Source organism: Anastrepha obliqua, chromosome 1, assembly GCF_027943255.1.
Source record: "Anastrepha obliqua isolate idAnaObli1 chromosome 1, idAnaObli1_1.0, whole genome shotgun sequence".
Lineage (NCBI taxonomy): Eukaryota > Metazoa > Arthropoda > Insecta > Diptera > Tephritidae > Anastrepha > Anastrepha obliqua.
Window position 1 is genome coordinate 52,906,608 of NC_072892.1, and position 16,822 is coordinate 52,923,429.

Below are 16,822 nucleotides of genomic sequence, written 5' to 3' on the forward strand. Positions count from 1 at the left end.
AATACATAAATTATAATACATAAATTTATGTACTAGGGACAGAGGAGGTCGTCTCCACGTGTTGGCTGGTCTTCCGCGATTGCGACTTCCTTGGGGATCCAGTCTAGTGCAGTTCTTGTGATGTCATATTGGGGTTTACGCAACGTATGCCCGATCCATCTCCACTTACGACTCTAGATTTGTATGTGGACTGGTTTTTGCTTGGACACATCGCAAAGGTCAGCATTACTGCATTAACATTGCGCTAGAATATTCGCATAAGCCTACGCAGGCAGCGATTTAGAAAATATTGCAAAATTTGCAATGGGCACGTTGTACACCCAGGTATTCCTTTGCATGTGAGAGCTTGCCAAATTGCTTCGTATTTAAGAGTGTCGAACGCTTATTTAAAATCAATGAAACAGAGGTAGAGAGACGTGCGTCATTCAACCGCCTGCTCACCAACCACTCGCAAGATGCTTACATGGTAAACGCATGAACAACGGGGGCGGAAGAAGCTTGTTCTTTTTTTAGTTCTTGCCTTTATATACTGGCATTATAAAAATTAGCAGCAAAAACTTCATAAGAGAGTTAGTCTGGCACTCGAAGTCTAACCACTTCAGACTGCTCGCGCAACTGATGCACGGACATCAGCTATCTGTTAGTTAGCTGAATGACAGTCCCAAATATTATTTACAAGCGCCCGGAAGCATTTTGCCGAAAGAAAACAGTAATAGTAGCGAAAAAAGAAAATCAGTAATAGATTTCAAACGTAATAGTGTTATTGCATTACATTTGCCTGGAAAATCACAACCAACGATTGTTCGTGGGCTCGAGCACGTTAAAGTAAATACAAAAAAAAATAAATAATTGGCGCGTACACTTCTGTTAGGTGTTTGGCCGAGCTCCTCCTCCTATTTGTAGTGTGCGTCTTGGTGTTGTTCCACAAATGGAGGGACCTACAGTTTCAAGCCGACTCCGAACGGCAGATATTTTTATGAGGAGCTTTTTCATGGCAGAAATACACTCGGAGGTTTGCCATTGCCTGCCGAGGGGCGACCGCTATTAGAAAAATGTTTTTATTAATTTTGCTTTCACCGAGATTCGAACCAACGACCTCTCTGTGAATTCCGAATGGTGATCACGCTCCAACCCATTCGGCTACGGTGGCCGAAAGTAAATAAAGTTTTTGTTTATCACACCATTACTCATTACAATGATACTGGTAGCATCGCGGAACGTCATGGAGGTGGCCATCAAAAGACTGCAACGTCACGTGAAATGGTTCAAAAAGTAAAGGGGCCACTTGAGCGAAATCACCGACGAAGTGCCAATCAGATGCCGAAAAAACTTAAAATATCTGACCGTATCATCCGCCGCATACTGAAAAATAATCTCAAAGTCAAGCCTTACAAGATCCAAAAGGCGCATGATTTCACACCAAAGCAGCAACAAGTCAGACTTGAGAGAGCTAAGGAGTTGCTTCGCTTGGCCAAAAGCGGTAAACTTCCGTGTTCCGAACATTGTGTTTTCTGACGAGAAATTTTTTAAAATTGAGCAATTCGTAAACTCCCAAAACGACAGGGTTTATTTGACCGACCGTTCATACGAAAATTTGAGTCATTGATTGGCCACCAGGAGGCAGCACCCACCACAGGTAATGGTATAGGTCGCTGTAACCGCAGATGGGCGCTCTCCAATCGTAGTCATCGAGCCTTAGGCCAAGGTAAATGCGAAATATTATCGGGAAAGTATTCTGGAGCTTGCTTTGAAGCCATGGGCAGACAAACATTTCGGTGGCAGACCATGGACGTTTCAACAGGGCTCGGCACAGTCTCATAAAGCTCGAGTGAATCACAAATGGCTAAGAAACAACGTTCCGAACTTCATAATGTCCACACAGTGCCTCTCAAATTCGCCAGACGCGAATCTGATGTATTATTCTTTTTGGGCCATTTTGGAGAGCAAGGTCCGAACTAAAAGATTCACCAGTCAAGAGACGCTAAAAAAAGGCATTCTCGGCGCGTGGGCCAAAATACCTTCAAGTCACATTCGGGCAGCTGGCGACTCGTTTCTGGACCGTCTCAAGACTATAGTCAAGGCAAGAGGTGGTCAATTCGAGCAAAAGTAAATCGATTCTTAATTTTGTATTATTTTCACACATTTTTTACTTTGAAATGAATAAAAGTAATTTTCCAAACTAAATTTATTGCCTTTTTAATTAGTTACATTTCGAGAGCCGGATCCTGTATGTTGATATCTCACTGACTTATACAATTCTTTAAATTTTGCAAAGAAAGAGAGTTTAAATTTCTTAATATTAACATTAAAATCTATAATATCTATAAATCATTCATTTAATAATTGATTTTCTCAGTTGAATATACAAACAAGCGATTATTGCTAAAACTATGAGGCGAGATATGAGTTTGGAAGAGATTGGTCAACTCATTGCAGTTAATGTTGCCATTGGTAGCAGTATAAACAAAAAAAATAATGAAAAGTGGACTCTTCTATCAGACAATGACTTTAGGCCCAACAAATTCGTCTGCCGTTATAATGAGGGGACCCATTTTGGCATTCAGCGTTATTCAAAGGGAATTTGGTAAAAAAATGTTGATCTTTTCGATTGTACTAGAATGAACTGCATAGCATGGAGGCGCCTTTTCACCAAGGCTATATAAAGCGATTTGAATGACTGAGGGTCTTTGAAGTTACTAGTGTTTCTTCTAATGAAAGCGATCATTGCGAATGTTTTGGAGGCAATAAAATCAATATGTTTGGCGAATGATAAGTTGGCGTCAAAAATAATACCTAGATTTTTCATTTCGTAACGGCCAGTATACTAAACTGTTTTTTGTAATTAAATAAAAATTAATATGAAACTAACTACTTTCACTCCTAAGCATGAAATTTTATCACTCTTACGACACTTTATCTTTGAAGAAAATGAATCCAATTTCATTCTCAACTGAAGATATGATGATGATATGTATGCCAGGGTATGATATGAATAGAAACTTGCGGCCGGACGAATGTTCAACAAAATCACATCTGGTTATAATCACCGAGTTTGAAAGAACTTTTTTTTGTTTTTCTTTTTAACCAAAATTTATTTTTGAGGCATCTGCTGCATAAATAATGAACTTAAATATTTGGTTGTATGAAATAGAAAATAAATACAAAAAATCATTAAGCTTTACCAGTCAAAACCTGTATTCGATAGCTGCACTTAATTGCCACTCAAGGTCATACAAAATTTACGAAAGAATTAGGGAGAATGCGAAAATGAAAATAGGAATTGTGCTTAGGCTTTCAAATACAGGCATGCAAGCATAGTCATATCACATCGTGGTGCAAGTTGATGATACATTTTTCTGCATAGAGTAAATACATATTGCTTATTTAGGTATTGATGTTCAGAGATGTTAGGGAGGTCAAAAAGTATTCAGAACTTTAACGATTAGCATTTTTCGCAATTAAGAGTTTATGTTGTGCAATTTAGTCAAATTATTTGCAGGAACTTATACCTTTTAAATCAACCCCTTAAGGGGCAGAAGGACTGTGTCGTTAGTTGTCATATCGATGATTGGACTCGTGTGAAGAAATTCAATCAGATCAATAAAATATACGCCGATATTCGCTACTGGGTATGCAATAGTTTGATATAAATTGCAATTAAAATGAATCTCAACATGCTTGATGAAATTCCAAGATCCAATTTGAATCTTAAAAAAAAATTAAGATAAACAACATTTTAAGTTAGAAATAACCCGTGAGAAAAAGAATCCATAAAAAAAAATTGTTAGCTATAAATAAAATATTTTGGAAATAAAATTCGGTCTTAAAATAAAACGTTCGCTTCTATTTTCCTAAACATTCACCGTTCTCAAATAAAGTTAATTTGCATTCTGATAAGCTTCGGTGGAGTGGCAGGCCGAGAATGTTGAGAACAGCGCGTGAAGTAAGTCAAAACGGCTAATGAGAATGCACATTATCCGTATTTTAACTTGAATATATAATTTTTTCAATGCATACAAGCTAAACTAACCCTTACACACTTTCTAACATACGAGGTGTGTTCAAAAAGTATTGCGAATTTTGTATTTTTTCAAAAATTGCTTATTTATTCATTTATATATATTTTGTCCCCTTCAGTGTAATCCCCATGCGTTATTATGCACTTGTGCCAACGTTTTTTCCAATCTTCGAAGCACTTCAAAAAATCATTTTTTTTTGTCTTGTTCAGCTCCTCCTTCGATGCCGTCTTTATCTCGTCAATCGTAGCGTAGCGTCCTCCTTTCATAGGCATCTTCAGTTTCGGGAACAATAGAAAGTCACAGGGGGCCAGATCTTGTGAATACGGTGGCTGTGGCACCATTAGTGTGCTGTTTTCTACCAACAAGTCCCGCACAAGCAACAATGTGTGAGCAGGGGCGTTATAGTGATGCAAGACCCAATTTTTGTTCTTCCACAAATCCGGGTGTTTTTGGCGGATTGCTTCACGCATAACTTACAGGTAATACTCTTTATTGACCGTTTTACCCTGTGCCAAGAACTCATTATGCACGAGGAAAACGATAAGCAAAACTTTTACACTCGACCGAACTTGGCGCGCTTTTTTCGGTCTTAGTTCGTGCGGCAGCTTCCATTGAGATTATTGAGCTTTGGTTTCCACGTCATAACCATAAATCCACGATTCGCCGCCAGTTATGACCCCCTGGAGCAAATTTGGGTCGTCGCGGGCAGAGTCCAACATCTCATTAGCAATGTTCATGCTGCTTTTAAGCGAAATAAAGTAGTTTTGGTACGAATTTTGCGGCGACCCATCTCATGCCCAAATCATTGAAAAAAATCGAATGGCACGATACAATCGATATGTTTAGGTCCTCAGCAACTTCTCTAACGATGATTCGACGATTGGCTATTTTCTTCACTTCATCAATTTTTTCGTCTGTTGTTGGAGAGCTCGGGCATTCGGCATGCTTTTCGTCGTTCACATCTTCTCGGCCTTCTGAGAACATTTTGTACCACCGATAAACGTTGCTTTCGTCCAAAGTGGCTTCTCCGTATGAGACCGGCAACATTCGGAATGCATCCGCGTACTTAATTTCGCTTTTCACACAAAATTTGATACAGGTTCTTTGATCCATCTTTTTGAATAGGTAAAAATCGAGGACGAGCCGAAATACGTGCAATCAAAGCAGCTGTCAACAACTAACTAAACTTTCAAAATGGTCGAACTCGGCGGTATGAGTGAGAGACATGAGAACCAACATATCGGTACAAAAAAAGAGCAAAACATTGCTTTGAAAGCATAAAAAGAACCAATTCGCGAAGTGAGTTTCTTTAGACGGAAACAGAACGAAAACGAAATTAGCATTAGTTGATTCACAAATAAAAAATATAAAATACCCTTTCATTCGTAATTACAGGTTTTTTTTATAATAATTTGGTAATTACTGCCAGCCACTGAAACCACCCATTTTATATACATTTCTTCGCCGACAGCTGATTTTGTCGACCCGCGGCAGCGGTCTTGCCGAATTTCTTCAGACGAGCTTCGTTGTCGTCTTGGATATGTGCGATTTCATATACAAGGTGGCGCAAAATTAATCATCCAATTTTATTTTAGAATAATTGTTTTACCTTGATCTTTTTTATTTTGATCTTTAGACAGCATTGGGTGTCAGTTTATATACTGCAGCTGTCTAGTTCACAAGTGTTAAACGTGGCTGACGACCAACGCCATTTGCAAAAATTATAAATCTTCTGACAGGATGATAAAATTTCGTTCTGTAATTTGATTCTGCTTATATAATATTTGTTTGGGGAAAAAGAAATCCATTATTTTTGAGTAAAATTATTGTGCTGTTTTATGGTCGATCTTTAGCTGCTAGGCGATGCCATGACTACTAACATCGCGGTCAACTTCGATTATTTCTGTGATTTTATCGACATTTTCGACTTTTTCGACCATTTCTGTGACATCAAAAATGCCTGAACGGAATCGACGCAATTAGCTGTTACAGTATCGGCGCCATAAACATCCTTCACAATTTTAGCGACCTGGATGTAAAATGTACCGAACTTTTCACTTTGTTGATTTCCATTGATGACAGCCTACAACTCACAACTGAATGGAATTAACTCAAAACAACACACATATTTTTTTAGTATGAAATGTCACATTGACAACAGGCATATACTTTAAATTGTGTGATCGATATTTGACAAGATATCGATCACTATAACCACTTAGCTAGAAAATAATGGATTTGTCCCCCCAAATTAATATTTTGAATCGGTCGTTAATGAGGGTGTCAACTCGAATTTCAACTTGTTTTTGTTATGACCACATTGCACCGTCCTTTAAACAAATCTTACTAAACTGGAATTTTGCCGATTTTATCTACAAATTCTACAAAAGTACACCCCGACGTTGTTAAAAGCTCAGAAATGCCAAAGGGTGTTTAAAAACTACAAAAAGTAAGAGAATTTCAATGGATTTTTATGGTCAAAAACTGGAACAATGCAACGCTCCAAAGTTTTGGCAATTTCTTTATATTTCTTTTTGTGCTCATTCATTTATTTGTGTTCATTTTAAAAGCGAAATATAAAGTTGAATTCCAAACAGTTGTTTACCAAGTTCATATTCCACATTATTGCGCCACTTCTGCACTTTGCATGTATTTGTTTGTATCTACTCCCCTTTTTTGAACTTTTTAATTGCTAAAATATTTGTTAATCTCCCATTGTATAGGACGTGCATACATACGTAGGTACGCAAGTTCGAGTATGCAGAATTTCGCATGTATTTATTCTAGCGAAGAAAACAAAGTCAACAAAAAACAAGAAACACTACAACAAAGTGACAGATATTTATAAAAAATCATTAATGCAAATATGCGCACATCAACATATAAGCAAGTACCCAGTGCGAAATTTTACATTTTCGTCACCTCCATAAAAGTAATGTTCATGCAAAATTCTCTTTCATTTTTCAATATATTAATAGATAATAGACACTTACTAGGGCTTCCATGTTATCCAAACATTCCAAAAATCTATATAAGACTGGTATCTACTTTAAGTTTCTAATCCAATTCAGTTTTTCAGTTAAACCAGAAAATGAAAGAAAACTGGCGTGAATAACCGAAAGTGATGAGTTTAGAATTTTACCTTTGCGATCAGAAAATTTATGTTAGCTTGAGGAATAATAATAGCAGAGTTCAGTTTATCAGAGCAGCAATAAGCAAAGCTGTTTGTCGCTACTAGCATATGTATATTTGTTTGTTGATTAGCTATTTGCTTTAGCCGCTGGTTCGTTTCCAATTTTGGTCCGCGAGTGGTATTTTATGTCCCACCTACCCTACATATCTGCTGAATGAGCGAGGAGATATACAAATTGGATGGCATACAACTTCAGAATTAAAATTCAATTGTTTTGATCGGGTGAACATTTTTCGAAGAATTGTGTTAGATGAATCGTTAGATGGAGATGTTTCACCTATATAATAACGTGGTAAACAGAACTGTAGAAGAGTTCCATTCTTGAGCAGAAAAGCTGTTTTTCAGGCAGTTCTTTGCTGCAACTATTTTTAATTTTTTATTCACTATTTACTGGGTACTCAAAAACCATTATAATAGAAATTAATATCTCATTTGGCTTTTGATATAAACGAATTCTTTAATAGAAGTCGGCATTTGAACGATAAAATGAAGTGAAAATAGCAGCATCAAGCAGATTTGACAACACCTAAAATACTCAGGCTAAAGAGCCCATTATATTAAAGGCTCTAGAAAGTGAAAGGGTAGATAGTTAAGGAAGAAAAAAGTGAAGAAACAGAAGAAAAAGAGATATAATAAAGTAGAGAAATAGAGATAGGTAGACCTGTGAGAATTTTCCATATTCCTTGGTAAATCTAAAAATATTCTCCAGTTTGAGAGAACGAATTTCATTTCTTCTCATGACATTGGAAGCCAAAATTCGTAGCTCTGCTCTAGCAATTGCGGGAAACTCACAGAGAAAATGCTAAGTTAGACAGGCAAATCGAGGTCCTAATGATTCCAATGGTGGTCACATGTTGGCCCCATGGATTGTGTCCTGTAACAATTCCGACCATCAACCGAACGTCTTTTCTTCCAAGTTTTAGAAAAAAGTTCGAGAGTTTCCGCTTCGGGCTTATCATAAACCACTTTGAAGATCTTCAGTACCGATCCATTTCATGATTCTTGCAGCAGTAAAAATGCAGCACCTGTTTTCCACAACTCATTTGAAACGATGACTGATAGGCTTCAAAGGGACCTCAGAAAATATTCAAAAAATAGTTTAGGAATCAATTATTCGTTGACATATAATAAGAATTACTGCTCAAAAAATATAAAATAGGAGTACACCCATTTAAAAAAAAAAACCATATTATTATTATTAACCCTCCTTTTTTAACACCTTCGGTTATATCCATGAATCAATAGATAATTAAGTTTTAGAAAACTACATGGAAGCTGAAGTTGTTAGCTATAATAAAATTTGTTAAATTCACGTCCAAAGTCAAAAAAGTCCGGCCAGATCCGGGTGCCCAATGGAGGCTTAAATCTCCGGCCTGCGCTGCTCTGCTGTTAAGAAAAATTATTTTGTTCTAAAGCTTTAAGATATTTTTTTTTTTGTTTTTCGATCCCATGCAAGCACTTTTTTATTTCTGACGCGAGAGCAAGCGAAATTCAGTGCTTCTGGGAAAGTCGTCGTAGATACTTCTTATTTATGTCCTTTCTAATTAATGCTAATTTTGGAAAGAAATTGCAGAATAGCTAAATATTTTTTCTTAATAATGAAAAGCAGGAAACACTTAGGGAATAACCTTAAATTCAAAATTTTACCAAGAAGCCTTTTTACTTGTCAGGGATTGGTTCCCATTTTATTGATGATTTTTATTAATTTATATACCAGTAAAATAAAAACAGAAAAAAAATCAAGCCTTTTAAAGAACGTCTAAAGAAAGTGCACATACAGCAAAAAATAACTATGTACACTTTTACTACTAAACTTCAAAATTGAATGCCTCGAAAACGCAAGTCTTTGAGGTCATGTGATACAACCAAATTAATCCAAAATAAACTGAGTAATGATGGCCTTAACCATCTTCAGCGACTTTTCCGATAACGCTGTATAACTGATCGTGCAAAGCACCTGGATCAAAATTAATCCATAAACTTTTAGTGTTTGTGCCTTATTTCCGCGTATTGTTATGGAGCAAGCAAGGCAAACGCGAAACTGCAAGCGCTTGAGTTCAAATGGTTATATGAGAGAAAAAGATAGGAATCATAAGCGCATCAGCTTTGAGTATAAGCAAATGTAATGAAATTCCTATTAAGCGTGGCCTAGGATTTTCAAAAAATCGACTTTCTTTTATATTTCGAAAGTATAGGCTTTAAGGAATATACTGTCAAATTTTTGGAAGGATATTCCCAGTACTTGTGATTCTACAGCCGTTTTAGCAGGTAAAGTCAGATTGGTCACGCAGCGGCATCAATGCAAAATGGACAACACCGTCAAGGTTCAATTTTTCGGGAGGGTCAACTTCAGCGCCATTTTTAAAATTATTAAAATTAAAAAAAAAAACATTTTTATTTTTGTATGTAAAATAAGTTAAATAAGAAGCTTCAAAATTTAAATAAAGGGTTTTCCAATAAGAGGTGTTATTTTGATATTCAAAGAAAAATATTATTTTTTAATATAAATGATCGGATGTTTATTTAATTATAAAGAGGAAGTTATGCCGTTAATAGTAGAAAATAACATTAGGAAAATGACCACCATGACCGCGCTTAAAGGACAATATCCTTTTCATGAAATTTTCCATAACCGAATTGCAAAGTGGCCGCCCTATGTCCTCGATAGTCTCATGGATTCCATCTTTAAGGTCTTGAATCGACCCTGGACTGTTGGCGTAGACCTTCTCTTTCACGTGGTCCCAAAGAAAAAAGTGACAAAGTGTCAAACCACAAGGCCTCGATGGCCAATTGTGATCACCTTTTCGAGAGATAACACGGTCCGGAAACTTTTCCCCATAAAAGATCAATACCATCCAATTCCGGCCATAAAAGATCGTTAATCATCTCTCGATAGCGCAATCCATTCCAAAATAACACGTGTTATTGGAAAACCCATTAATTTAATTTTTTTATTGTAAAAAAATCCTGAAAATATCCTAAATTTTCGAGCTCTAGACCACCGGAACCCCTTAAGTCCAAGGGATTTAAAAATTCTATAAGATAGCGAGCGAAACTTATTGGGACACCCTTTATTTGAATTTTTTTGTTGTAAAAAAAAATCCTGAAAATACCCTAAATTTTCGAGCTCTAAACCACCGGGACCCCTTAAGTCCAAGGGATTCAAAAATTCTATGAGATAGCGAGCGAAAGTTTGCATATGAGAAAGTGATGTGTACGAGAAGAAATATCTTTTTTTCTCTGCGCCAAGTAAAAATTTCTATGACGCAGAGTTTTCATAAAAGAAATAAATGCATTATAGAAATTATCGCCCTGAAATTTTTGACTTACTTTTAATGTCTTAAAAAATCTCGACTGCAGGGGTAGTGACTTAATTTAGGAACGTGAACATTTATTTCAATATTTAGACTGCTATAGCACTTGCTGAGGTAAAACATTATTTCTTCGCTACGCAACTCAAATTACGTATTAAATCGAAGCATAAGTAAGTTTTTTACAAATATCTAGACTCCGGATTCAGATAAACTTGAAAACTGTACCTGGTATACTTGCAATATCGCAATTGAATTTCATCCAAATCGCTGCAGTAGTTTCGGTAGCTATAGGGAACGTACATCCATTTTTTATTTATACCTGAATGTAGATATTTTTTCGTGAGAAATTTTACAATTAATAATATTAAAAAATATTCTGCTTTAGGAAGAATTTTTCCACTTATTTAAGGAAATAATTTTGTAAGTATTTCTACAGATCTAATATATAAAAGAAATATTTTCATTTGAGAAATAATTTCTTGAACTTAATTTTTCTTTTTACCCTCTATTATAAAATGCATACATCTCAGAATATACTATACATATGTGAGTATATATATTATAAATATATATATACACATAAGTGTGTATGCATGTATTTCCCAAATTGATAAGAGCATATTTTCGATTGAATTTGTTTAATTGCTGTTCATTGTTTGGAAATGAATTACATTTTTTGTTTAAGCAGAAAAATAATGTATGTGGGTCAATCCAGCGGACAGGCTGACGTGGTTAAGCATTTTTTTGCAATAATACTTATAGGAATTGTTTTTAGAAGATACGTATTTTTTCTTCCTTGAAATTAGAGTTCACGAAAATTCAATTTTCTTTGCATGCATAAACGAATTGTTCATTTTCTCCCATGAACTTTTTGTTCGAAATATAATATATATATACATAATTGGCGCGTACACCCTTTTTGGGTGTTTGGTCGAGCTCCTCCTCTTATTAGTGGTGTGCGTCTTGATGTTGTTCCACAAATGGAGGGACCTACAGTTTTACGCCGATTCTGAACGGCAGATATTTTTTTTATGAGGAGCTTTTTCATGACAAAAATACACTCGGGGGTTTGCCATTGCCTGCCGAGGGGCGACCGCTATTAGAAAAATGTTTTTCGGAATTTTGGTGTTTCACCGAGATTCAAACCTACGTTCTCTTTGTGAATTCCGAATGGTAGTCACGCACCAACCCATTCGGCTACGGCGGCCGCCTGCACCAACCCATTCGAAATATAATAAGTTTAGGAAAAATAGGTTGGTTTTATAAAGTTTCTTTTATTTTTCTAATTTCAATTAACTAAGCCCCTATCCAAAAAAAAAATTAATTTACATATTAATAATTGGAAAAACATTGATACTAATAAAAGAGAAAGAAATAGATATAGCAGCTGCCGCAGTCGGATGGGTTGGTGCATAACTACCATTCGGAAGTTCAAAGGCTCGTAATCCCAGCTACAAAACACCAAACGATGGAAAAATTCTAATTTCTAATAGTGGTCGCTCCACGGCAGACAATCATAAACCACCGGGTGTATTTTTTTTTCATGAAAAAAGCTACTCATAAAAAGCATCTGCCGTTCGGAGTCGGTTTGAGACTGCAGTTCCCTCCATTGGTGAAACAACATTAAGACGCACGACACAAATTGGAGGAGGAGCTCGGCTAAACACTCATTGAAAAAAAATTTGGTTGAATATTGTATTGGTGGAAGACAACCTGTTAATAAAAAATATAAGCAACAGGAGAACGATTTATATAAAATTGAAACTATCTAAATTCAAAGTAACAATCATGCATTCATGGTCATTTGTCTTCGCGGTGTACATTTTATGGGGAAAAAATAAAACAATAGAGATAGACGTAGACACAGACATGGCGAAAATAATAAATACACGTTATTTTTATTAGTTCGACTACTATTCTTTCGGTTTTTTTTCATTTTCATTAATTTTTAAATATAGTTCATGCAACAATATGTAAATATCATACAAGGTTTACAACTGTGTACAAAATTTATAAAATTCGAAATTTTTTTATCAAAATCTTAAAGTTTTAAAAATTTTATTATAATAAATTGTATCAACAAAATTTAAAAAAACTTCTCAGAAGTTTAAATTTTATTACAATAAAATGAAAGTTTTTTTTTTTGTTTACTTCATATTCTTCAAAATTTCAAAAAAAATTCTCAAAAGTTTTATAAATTTTATTACAATGAAAACTTTGTACAAAATTTATAAAACTTCGAAAATTTCTCCTCAAAATTAAAAAAAAATTCTCAAAAGTTTTATAAATTTTATTACAACTTTGTATAAAATTTATAAAACTTCGAAAATTTCTCATCAAAATTTAAAAAAAATTCTCAAAAGTTTAAATTTTGTTATATAATAATAAAATAGAAGTTATTTTTTTTTGTTTATTTCAATTCCATCAAAATTAAAAAAAAAATTCCAAAAGTTTTATAAATTTTATTACAATAAAAACTTTGCACAAAATTTATAAAAATTCGAAAATTTTTCATCAAAATTTAAAAAAACTTCTCAAAAGTTTAAATTTTATTATAATAAAATGGAAGTTATTTTTTTTGTTTTTATTTATTTCAATTCCATCAAAATTTCAAAAAAATTCCAAAGGTTTTATAAATTTTATTGCAATGAAAACTTTGTACAAAATTTATAAAAATTCGAAAATTTCTCATCAAAATTTAAAAAAACTTCTCAAAAGTTTAAATTTTGTTATAATAAAATGGAAGTTATTTTTTTTTTTGTTTATTTCAATTCCATCAAAATTAAAAAAAAAAAATTCCAAAAGTTTTATAAATTTTATTACAATGAAAACTTTGCACAAAATTTATAAAAATTCGAAAATTTTGCATCAAAATTTAAAAAAAGCTTCTCAAAAGTTTAAATTTTGTTACAATAAAATAGAAGTTATTTTTGTTTTTGTTTATTTCAATTCCATCAAAATTTCAAAAAAATTCTCAAAAGTTTTATAAATTTTATTACAATGAAAACTTTGCACAAAATTTATAAAAATTCGAAAATTTTGCATCAAAATTTAAAAAAAGCTTCTCAAAAGTTTAAATTTTGTTACAATAAAATAGAAGTTATTTTTGTTTTTGTTTATTTCAATTCCATCAAAATTTCAAAAAAATTCTCAAAAGTTTTATAAATTTTATTACAATGAAAACTTTGCACAAAATTTATAAAAATTCGAAAATTTTTGATCAAAATTAAAAAAAACTTCTCAAAAGTTTAAATTTTGTTATAATAAAATGGAAGTTATTTTTTTTTTTGTTTATTTCAATTCCATCAAAATTAAAAAAAAAATTCCAAAAGTTTTATAAATTTTATTACAATGAAAACTTTGCACAAAATTTATAAAAATTCGAAAATTTTGCATCAAAATTAAAAAAAAACTTGTCAAAAGTTTAAATTTTGTTACAATAAAATAGAAGTTATTTTTGTTTTCGTTTATTTCAATTCCATCAAAATTTCAAAAAAATTCCAAAAGTTTTATAAATTTTATTACAATGAAAACTTGGCACAAAATTTATAAAAATTCGAAAATTTTTGATCAAAATTAAAAAAAAACTTCTGAAAAGTTTAAATTTTATTATAATAAAATGGAAGCTATTTTTTTTTCTTTTTGTTTATTTCATTTCCATCAAAATTTCAAAAAAATTCTCAAAAGTTTTATATATTTTGTTACAAGTTATTTTCTTCCTCAAAATTTCAATAAAAATTTCTAAAGTTTAATGAATTGCAGTATAATAAAGTGCAAATTGGAAGTGGCTCAAATTTCTCGTTGATTTTTGGAATTTTTTTCCTTGATGACGCAAGTAAAATTTTGAAAAATCAGCTATGCCTCGTCCAGTTTTGGGCAAATACGTGTACCTCTATAAAAACTTAATAGAACTCGTCCTCGCTAAAGCCTTAATAGAACTGGTACACGTTTGCCCCACACCCCATTTAGAGATAAATTTGTAATTATTATTGTAGTCGCATAAAAACCACGCCCACTTTTTATATCTTAAGTCTAATGTGTTAGTCTATAACAGCCATTCCAAGTTCAATTTTACTAAAATCTTGGCTTGTACATACATTTTGGTTCAGGCCAAAATCGGCCTCCTCAATTGTGTGATTGAAATTTAACAGATACGACTAATGGATATTTTTCTACTAACCTTCCGTAGACACACTGGGGTGGGAGTCACTAAATGTTTGATGGGTTATATTCGAATGCATGCAGTAAGTCCTCCGCAGTTGGTGCACACCTAATTTATGTGGATCTAAAACGGTGACTGGGTAAAATGTATCCCAGTGTAAAGTTTGCATGCTTTTTTTGCATATACAGTCAACGTGAAAAGAAAGTGTGCACCATATATTGATAAGTCTAGAACAATATCATTGTCATCAAAATCAATCAACAGAATATTAAAAATGGAATTGATGGAATATAATTCTGTACCTATTCTCTAAACTCATTACCACAATGACTTTTTGTATTCAAAAAACATTTTAATATGCATTGAAATTTTATTTTTCTACTCACCTCTAATGTTTTTTTCGCTGGTTGTATGTAGCAAAATGCGTCCATTGATAGTTTCGCCGCTATAGTAAACGGGTTGTGGTCGATCAAACTCAAATACGCAAGTGGAGGGCATTTTAGTTTAGTTTATTAATATTTTTTTTTATTATTTGTGAACAATTTGTTTTTAATTAGAAGCTACACGACAAATTCTCATTCAATAAATTTCGGAAAAAATCTCTTCGTCAAGCGTTATAAGTTAGCGAGACGTATCACTAAAAATAGAATCGAGCGCGAAAGTTATCAGTACGAGTACCATAAAGCTCGAATTTCATATCATACGTTAACGTATTCATATGGAAGAAAATGCGTGACAACTCAGCGAAAAGTGAATGCCAAAAATCAACAGCATTTTGTAATTACTTGAAACTTGCACTTTGTTATTACTAAAATTGCATGAGATGTACAAGTAAGACTACATACCCAGAAAAAATTATGAAATGTCAGTTAATATGTTGAACGCTTTTTGGGAATTAAAAAAAAAAAAAATCAAAATTTTGTATAATAATTTTGCGTTATATATTTTTTTTTGTAGTAAGAATTATATCTTTACAAAAAACAAAAAAAAAAAACGTGGTGTGTTTAAAATTTTTTAACGGGCTGTATGTGAGAAGAAATCGCAGAAATACGCAGTTGCGGCAAATCTTAGATTTTTAAGATATCAAATGCTTGTCCACCTCAACACTTCCCATGGAATTCCAGCTTAACACTTAATTTCACATATAATATATGTATATGTATATGTTCACCTACGGCCAGTACAGAAGTGATTATAAATGTACTTTATAAATCAATACTAATGCACTCGTATATATGTATGTATCACAGTATAATGATAGAACAACCGGCGCCGATACCGCCTATTTCAGTTTTTCGTTATCGATGCTTTCTACACACTGCACTCCCACAGCGTTTATGACAAACTAGCACGATATTTTTGCTTACTTAGAAAGAATGATAGAAATGCGAATGAGTCGGCTAACTGCCTTCATCAGCACTTTGGAGAAAAAACAGAGAGCACGAATAATTGACTATGTGAGAAGAGCAGCAGCTCATTTGTGTTATGTATGAGAGCGTAGAGCATGTGAATGGCGGCATGGGGTATGACGTCATCAACGCGTTTTTGTTTTGATTCGATTTTTATTTGTTTATTTGGCCAGCCGGTTTTTTGTCACACTTGGGCAGCTATCTTACACCGAGCGTTGCCACAAAGTTTCAAAATTATAAATATCTACGCAACACACAAGGCGTACCATGCAAGGCGCTGACGTTTTGTGGGCAATAATTAGTTTGTGGGTGGTGAAATATAATATATGTATGTATATATAATTGGCGCGTACACCCTTTTTGGGTGTTTGACCGAGCTCCTCCTCTATTTGTGGTGTGCGTCTTGATCTTGTTCCACAAATGGAGGGACCTATAGTTTCAAGCCGACCCCGAACGGCAGATATTTTTATGAGGAGCTTTTATAATGTTGGTTGAAATATATTGTAATATGTTGGCAAAAAAGATTATTTGGCAAATTTTTATTTTTTTATTAAAGTTCGTTATTATTCTAATGCAAAATTGATGATGCCAGAAAATCACGTTGATTTTTTATAATTTTTTTGACGGTATTGCGCGTTTTCTCTTTATAACAAATCCACGAAATTTTTGTTTCATATACGAATGATGTTATCATTGAAAATGGTCCATAAAAAGTAAGAGGCGAA

The 16,822-nt window shown here is 33.5% G+C and overlaps 1 protein-coding gene across 3 annotated transcripts in view; it reads right to left on the bottom strand.

Annotated features, from left to right (window-relative positions):
- Positions 1 to 16,016, bottom strand: part of LOC129246798 (arrestin domain-containing protein 3-like) — a 32,951-nt gene extending 16,935 nt beyond the window's left edge. Inside the window, exons 1-2 of one of the 3 annotated variants that reach the window (XM_054885423.1) lie at positions 15,864 to 16,016; positions 15,075 to 15,325 (exon numbers count right to left, since the gene is read on the bottom strand). In XM_054885423.1, coding sequence (XP_054741398.1) covers positions 15,075 to 15,186 — 112 coding nt within the window. In that variant the 5' untranslated portion in view covers positions 15,187 to 15,325; positions 15,864 to 16,016. Of the gene's footprint in view, positions 1 to 15,074; positions 15,573 to 15,787; positions 15,833 to 15,863 lie in introns of those variants that run through there. The other 2 variants (XM_054885431.1, XM_054885414.1) reach the window with 2 other exon arrangements.
- Between the last annotated feature and the right edge of the window lie 806 nt (positions 16,017 to 16,822).